This window comes from Triticum dicoccoides, chromosome 2B, assembly GCF_002162155.2.
Source record: "Triticum dicoccoides isolate Atlit2015 ecotype Zavitan chromosome 2B, WEW_v2.0, whole genome shotgun sequence".
In the NCBI taxonomy this organism is placed as follows: domain Eukaryota; kingdom Viridiplantae; phylum Streptophyta; class Magnoliopsida; order Poales; family Poaceae; genus Triticum; species Triticum dicoccoides.
In genome coordinates this window covers 656581380-656589643 of record NC_041383.1, presented here as the reverse complement: position 1 = coordinate 656589643, position 8264 = coordinate 656581380, and the positions used below count along the sequence as shown (strand labels likewise).

At 45.1% G+C, this 8264-nt stretch overlaps 1 protein-coding gene across 1 annotated transcript in view; it reads right to left on the bottom strand.

Moving 5' to 3' along the window:
* LOC119365433 (26S proteasome non-ATPase regulatory subunit 1 homolog A-like) overlaps nucleotides 1-220 on the bottom strand; it is a 6320-nt gene extending 6100 nt beyond the window's left edge. Inside the window, exon 1 of the mRNA XM_037631065.1 lies at nucleotides 4-220. Coding sequence (XP_037486962.1) covers nucleotides 4-116 — 113 coding nt within the window. The 5' untranslated portion in view covers nucleotides 117-220. The remainder of the gene's footprint in view (nucleotides 1-3) is intronic.
* Nucleotides 221-8264: the final 8044 nt, after the last annotated feature.

Sequence of the window (8264 nt, the reverse complement as noted above, 5' to 3'; positions counted from 1 at the left end):
AAGAGGTGGACGACGGAGTTGAGGCTGGCGAGCGCGTGCAGCTTGAGCTCCTCCGCCGGCTCGTGGAGCATGGCGAGGATCCCGCCGGCCGAGCTCACAGTCGCCACCGCCGCCATGGCCGCGTCGGCGAAGGAGAGGTGCGGGGGCGCGCGAGGGTTTGTTGGGCTCGGTGCGGGGCGTATGCGAGTTTACTTGGAGACGGGGACGACGCGAGACGGGATACCAAGGTGCGGCCGAATATAGGGACGGACGGGGGCGATGGGTCCGATTTAGCAAGGGTGTCGATTTTCCCTTGGACTCGGACGGAAAAAGGAATTTCCGTTTTCTTTTCTAACAAAAAAGGTTTTCTGTTTGGTCTAGTGCGAATTCAAACTAATTCAAAAAAAGGGCATCAACGATGCGGTCCATCAAAACGCCCGTGCAACATGAGCAGATGGTTAGTTTTTTTTAATATACTTGCATCTTTATATTCAACTAAACATAGTCTCGGAGCTCGTCCGCTACAATATGAAGAATACACTCAGGTGGTGTTTCGTACCAGATAAAAGTACTCTTAGTGCTAATCCACTCTCTAGCTAGGCCATGCGCTGCAGCATTCGCGGTCTGGCGAACCCACGTTACCTTATGCTCCAGACGTGACCGAAGCATCTCCTTTATCTCTTCCACATATGGTCCGGCTGCTGATAGGTTCTTGTTCTCATGATTCAGCATGGTGATGACTCCTTGGCTGTCCAGCTCGACATGGACTCTGGGCGGGTCCATCTCCATCGCCATATGTTCCTTGCCGCTAGTATCTCTGCCAATTCCGGGTTAGTGATGCTTGGAAAGGACACCGTCGCCCCTCCTCTGAAAGCACCAAAGTGGTCCCTGAGAACCACACTGCCACCCCCTTTTCTTGCGTCCTCGACGTAGCACCGTCAGCATTGATCTTAGTCCATCCCGACTCGGGCGGTTTCCATTTTCCCACCTGCTTCGGCTGGCTCGTCACAGCTGCTACCGCATGCATCGACCGTCACTCCAAGATATGGTCATTAACCCTTTGGGAAGCACTATGGCATCCAGGATTTTCTTACCTTCCCTTGCTTCATTTCGTGCACACCATAGCCCATAGAGCCTCTAAACCATCATTTCTTTCTCCGCATCACCTGCATCCGGGAGCCAAGCTTTGAGCCATGTAGAGACCGCCCACAGCGAGCCATCCATGAGTGGCGGACGCCACCGGCGCTCCTTTCTCGTCACATAAGAACTCCCAAAAAAGTACAAAGTGCGGGCATGCCCAGAACCTGTGATGCGTGGTTTCTTCCCGCCCACAAGCGACGCAGAACACACCAGGCTTGATCCGGTGTAGCTCGATGCCCACGGCCAGTCCATTCCTCATCAACCTCCAAACATGTATTTTAGCTTTATTTGGTGCATTTGTTGCCCATAATGCGAGCCAAGCCTTATGTTGTCCGAGAGGTACCGAAGTTCCCGGTTGTCCGGTTTTCAGTCCATTCAGACTCATGCATAGATGGTATGCCGATTTCACCGTGAACTGATCGTTTCTAGTGAAATTCCATGCGATATAGTCATTCATACTTGGGCCGCCAATAGCTATCTGCTTGATATCTTCTCCATCGTCTGGAGTGAACATCATATCCACTTTGTGTGTATCCCATTCAGTACCCTGTTCGGTGAGCAGGTCGCTAACATGTGTTATCCCATGAATATACTGTTGTCCAAGCGGCTTGAGACTCCCCTGCCTAGGAATCCAATTATCATGGTGTATCTTGACGAGGTGCCATTACCTATTCTCCAGACCACGCCCTTCATTAGCAGCTCTCGCCCATGAATAATGCTTCGAAACATGAAGGATCCCCCGTTTGGACAGGTTGCGTTCATAATAGAACCCTCTGGGAAATACCGGGCTTTAAGGACCCTAGCACATAATGAGGATGGATATTGTAGGATACGCCAAGCTTGTTTCGCCAACAAGGCTTGGTTAAAAGCCTTTGGGTCTCTGAAGCCCATTCCTCCTTCCTTCTTCGCATTACACATTTTGTGTCATGCAAGCCAATGCAGCTTCCTCTCACAATTCGCTGCACCCCACCAGAAGTTCGACGAGATCGAAGTAAGGTTCCGGCACATTTTCTTAGTGAGTTGAAAACAGCTCATAGTGATAGTCAGTGTGGCTTGAAGGCCCAACTTTATAAGCACCTCTCTAGCCGCCTTGGACAGCCCTTGCCCTTTCCATCCTAAGACCTTGTTTGTTGAACACTCTTTCACATATTTGAAAGGTGCCATCCTTTGATCTACCAACCAGTGTTGGCAATCCCAGGTACCTTTCGCTTAGATTTTTTGAGTTGATTCCAATCACCTGAAGAAATTCTGCTTTACTCTCTTCCCTACATCCTTTGCCAAAGAAAACCGAGGATTTTTGTAGATTCACTCTCTGCCCCGACGCTTCCTCATAGACAGTCAAAATATTTTTAAGGCCTCAAAATTGCTTCGACTCCCCTCCAAGAAGACAATACTGTCATCTGCAAAAAAAAGGTGAGAGACATGGGGGCCAGTGCTCCCAAAAGACACTCACATGAGATCATTTTCCCGTTGTGCAACTCTCAATAAGAACGAGAATCCTTCCACACAAAACAGAATTAAATAAGGGGAAAGCGAGTCTCCTTGACGGAGTCCCTTAGATGGTAGGAAGCGCCTCGATAATCCTCCATTCAACTTGACCGAAAACCTTGCTGATGAAACACACCTCATAATCATTTGAATCCATACCGGGTGAAAGCCAAATCTTGCAAGTACTTGCTCCAGAAAAATCCATTCTACTCGGTCATAGGCCTTCATCATATCCAGTTTTACCGCGCACAACGGTTTCTTCCATTTCCTCGTTCTGATAGCATGGGTACATTCATATGCAACTAGCAGATCATGATGATGGAACCAAACCATCAAGGGTTCACGTTTTAGACTTAGACAGTGATGTCCGTATTCTTTGTATTTATTTTAGAATTTTCTGCGATGTTCGTTCAATTGCAAAAAGACATTCTTGTCCACTATGATGTGTCCGTGGTGATTTCATCAATATCAAGTTGATGTGTCGGCTAGGTATTTCGACAGTGCTCATAGGGGTAATGTTGTGTGCGTGCGTTCATGGGTGAGTGTACGTGACCATTTGTGATTGTATTGTGTTCAGAAAAATGACATAAATGCCCGGACTGTGTGATCTGGATACTTTTTGTGTTCCAAGTCGTGCATCAAATGTTTGTGGACCAGTCTAGATGCTTGAATTCCCACAAATCTGAAGATATCCTATGAGATATTTGAAGGAGTCCGGACATATCGATTGGCCCACTGTTAGTTGGGTCACGTGTGCTCACAACTCATAAATATGCTTAATAAATATGGAGCAATGAGGAAAGAAATTATAACGGCGTATGCAATTAAAGAAGATAGACCAAGGGAGGGGGCATGGTTTCACTAGAGGCATCTCTCCAAGCAAGATAAATATGGTGTGGTGAACAAATTACAGCTGGGCAGCGGTAGAATTGTAGTATTTATATTTGTGACTAAGATCATTCATGGCATAATTTTATATAGGCATTATGTTTGTGATATGTAGACCGTTATACAGCTGCAGCTACAACTAATGCCCCGCCTAAAGACCGCTATTAGCATGCATCTCTAGGTACTAAGTTCATACAAAGAGAATATTGCAATAAGCAAAATAACAATGTGGACAGCAAAACTACCATCCACGTGCGATAAAGAAACCATATTTTTCGTAGCAATAATGCAATATGTGCCCGTTCCCTTTCTGTTACGAGGATGGGTCACCGCAAGATTGAGCCCACTACCGCACACAACTCCATCTGAAGAACTACCTATTAAACTTGGCCAAAGTAGACCAATATATCAGAGAGCACATACAACTATTTAATTTTGCAGTAAAGAACTCATAAGAGATTTAATATAATTCAATGAACAATTTTTTCATGAGTGAAAATTCATCATATCCCCACAAGAACAACACTGAATCACATCATATCAATCCCGATCATGTGAGGCAGATCACGAGAACTTTGCATTGAATCATAGGGGAGAGAGAGAGGAGGGAGAGAGGATGTCATCTAGCTACTTCTATGGACCCAAGGTCCTAAGGAAATTACTCACACATGGTCATGTTGATGGAAAACGTATTAGAAAACAAAAAAAATCACCCTACATTCACCCAGGGACAATATGAAGATGCATAAACGGTTTGGGTCACGATCATTACCGACTCCGTAGTGCGGCGAAAGTAGATGAGTCCGTGTAGATCGTACTGAAGGAAATATGCCCTAGAGGCAATAATAAAGTTATTATTTATTTCCTTACATCATGATAAATGCTTATTGTTCATGCTAGAATTGTATTAACCAAAAACTTAGTACATGTGTGAATACATAGACAAAACATTAGTCCCTAGTATGCCTCTACTAGACTAGCTCGTTAATCAAAGATGGTTAAGTTTCCTAACCATAGACATGTGTTGTCATTTGATGAACGCGATCACATCATTAGGAGAATGATGTGATGGACATGACCCATCCGTTAGCTTAGCATTATGATCGTGTTAGTTTCATTGCTACTGCTTTCTTCATGACTTATACAAATTCCTCGGACTATGAGATTATGCAACTCCCGAATACCGGAGGAACACTTTGTGTGCTACCAAACGTCACAACGTAAAAGGGTGATTATAAAGGTGCTCTAAAGGTGTCTCCGAAGGTGTTTGTTGGGTTGGCATAGATCGAGATTAGGATTTGTCACTCCGTGTTTCGGAGAGGTAACTCTGGGCCCTCTCGGTAATACTCATCACTATAAGCCTTGCAAGCATTGTGACTAATGAGTTAGTTGCGGGATGAAGTATTACAGAACGAGCAAAGATACTTGCTGGTAACGAGATTGAACTAGGTATTGAGATACCGACGATCGAATCTCGGGCAAGTAACATACCGATGACAAAGGGAACAACATATGTTGTTATGCGGTTTGACCGATAAAGATCTTCGTAGAATATGTAGGAACCAATATGATCATCCAGGTTCCGCTATTGGTTATTGACCGGAGACGTGTCTCAGTCATGTCTACATAGTTCTTGAACTCGTAGGGTCCGCACGTTTAACGTTTGATGATGATTGGTATTATGAGTTTATGTGTTTTGATGTGCGGAAGGTAGTTCGGAGTCTTGGATGTGATCACGGACATGATGAGGAGTCTCCAAATGGTCGAGACATGAAGATTGATATATTGGAAGCCTATGTTTGGACATCAGAATGGTTCCGGGTGAGTTCGGGCATATTTCCAGAGTACTGGGAGGTTACCGGAACCCCCCGGGAAGTATATGGGCCTTATTGGGCCATAGTGGGAGAGAGGAGGAGGCGCCCCCCAAGCCCAATCCGAATTGGGTTGGGGGCCGCCCCCCTTTACTTCCTCCCTCTCTCCCCCTTCCTTCTCTCCTAGTCCAACTAGGGAAGGGGGGGAATCCTACTCTCGGTGGGAGTAGGACTCCTCCAGGGCATGCCATAGAGGGTGGCCCTCCCCCCTCCTCCACTCCTTTATATACGGGGGAGGGGGCACCCCATAGACACACAAGTTCACATTGTTTAGCCGTGTGCAGTACCCCCCCTCCACAGTTACACATCTCGGTCATATCGTCGTAGTGCTTAGGCGAAGCCCTGCGCCGGTAACTTCATCATCACTATCACCACGCCGTCGTGCTGACGAAACTCTCCCTCGGCTTCAATTGGATCAAGAGTACGAGGGACGTCCCAGAGCTGAACGTGTGCTGATCGCGAAGGTGCCATACATTCGGTGCTAAGATCGGTCGGATCGTGAAGACGTATGACTACATCAACCGCATTGTCATAACGATTCCGCTTTCGGTCTACGAGGGTACGTGGACACACTCTCCTCTCTCGTTGCTATGCATCACATAGATAGATCTTGCGTGATCATAGGAATTTTTTTGAAATTACCGCATTCCCCAACAATGGTATCAGAGCCAGGTCTATGCGTAGATGTTATATGCACGAGTAGAACACAAAGTGTTATGGGCGATAATAGTCATACTGTTTACCAGCATGTCATATTTTGATTCAGCGGTATTGTTGGATGAAGCGGCTCAGACCGACATTACGTGTATGCTTACACGAGATTAGTTCTACCGACGTGCTTTGCACATAGGTGGCTGGTGAGTGTCTGTTTCTCCAACTTTAGTTGAATTGAGTGTGGCTACGCCCGGTCCTTGTTGAATGTTAAAACATCACACTTGATGAAAAATCGTTTGTGGTTTTGATGCGTAGGTAAGAACGGTTCTTGCTAGAAGCCCGTAGCAGCCATGTAAAACTTGCAACAACAAAGTAGAGGACGTCTAACTTGTTTTTGCAGGGCTTGCTGTGATGTGATATAAATTGTTGTATGAGATGATCATGTTTTGTAACAAAGTTATTGGCAATTGGCAGGAGCCATATGGTTGTCGCTTTATTGTATGCAATGCAATCGCCATGTAATTGTTTTACTCACTAAGAGGTAGCGATAGTCGTAGTAACAATAGGTGGCGAGACGACAACGATGCTGCAATGGAGATCAAGGTGTTGCACCGGTGATGTTGGAGATCATGACGATGCTTCAGTGATGGAGACCATGAGCACAAGATGATGATGGACATATCATGTCACATATTTTGATTGCATGTGATGTTTATCCTTTATGCATCTTATTTTGCTTAGAACATCAGTAGCATTATAAGATGATCCCTTACTAAATTTCAAGGTACAAGTGTTCTCCCTGAGTATGCACCGTTGCTATAGTTCGTCGTGCCGAGACACCACGTGATGATCGGGTGTGATAAGCTCTACGTTCACATACAACGGGTGCAAACCAGTTTTGCATACGTAGAATACTCAGGTTAAACTTGAAGAGCCTAGCATATGCAGATATGGCCTCAGAACACTGAGACCGAAAGGTCGAGCGTGAATCATATAGTAGATATGATCAACATAGTGATGTTCACCATTGAAAACTACTTCATCTCACGTGATGATCGGACATGGTTTAGTTGATTTGGATCACGTGATCACTTAGATGATTAGAGGGATGTCTATCTAAGTGGGAGTTCTTAAGTAATATGATTAATTGAACTTTAATTTATGACGAACTTAGTATCTGATAGTATTTTGCATGTCTATGTTGTTGTAGATCAATGGCCCGTGCTACCGTTCCTTTAAATTTTAATGCGTTCCTAGAGAAAGCTGAGTTGAAAGATGATGGCAGCAACTAGACGGACTGGGTCCGTAACTATCCTCATTGCTGCGTAGAAGAATTACATCCTGGAAGCATCGTTAGGTGTACTACCCGCACCCATAACTGCAGACATTGTGAATGCCTGGCAGACGTGTGTTGATGACGACTCGATAGTTCAGTGTGCCATGCTTTACGGCTTAGAACCGGGACTTCAACGACGTTTTGAATGTCATGGAGCATATGAGATGTTCCATGAGTTGAGGTTAATATTTCAAGCAAATGCCCGGATTGAGAGATATGAAGTGTCCAATAAGTTCTACAGTTGTAAAATGGAGGAGAATAGTTTTGTCAGTGAACACATACTCAGAATGTCTGGGTACCAGAACCACTTGACTCAACTGGGAGTTAATCTTCCTGATGATAATGTCATTGACAGAGTTCTTCAATCACTGCCACCAAGCTACAAAAGCTTCGTGATGAACTATAATATGCAAGGGATGAACAAGATTATTCCCGAGCTGTTCGCGATGCTAAAGGCCGCGAAGGTAGAAATCAAAAAGAAGCATCAAGTGTTGATGGTCAATAAGACCACAAGTTTCAAGAAAAAGGGCAAAGGGAAGAAAGGGAACTTCAAGAAGAACAACAAAAAGGTTAATGCTCAAGAGAAGAAACCCAAGTCTGGACCTAAGCCTGAAACTGATTGCTTCTACTTCAAAGGGACTGGTCACTTGAAGCGGAACTGCCCAAGTATTTGGCGGATAAGAAGGATGACAAAGTGAAAGGTATATTTGATATACATGTTATTGATGTGTACTTAACTAATGCTCGCAGTAGCGCCTGGGTATTTGATACTGGTTCTGTTGCTCATATTTGCAACTCGAAATAGGGGCTATGGATTAAGCAAAGATTGGCTAAGGACGAGGCGACGATGCGCGTGGGAAATAGTTCCAAAGTCGATGTGATCGCGGTCGACACGCTACCTCTACATC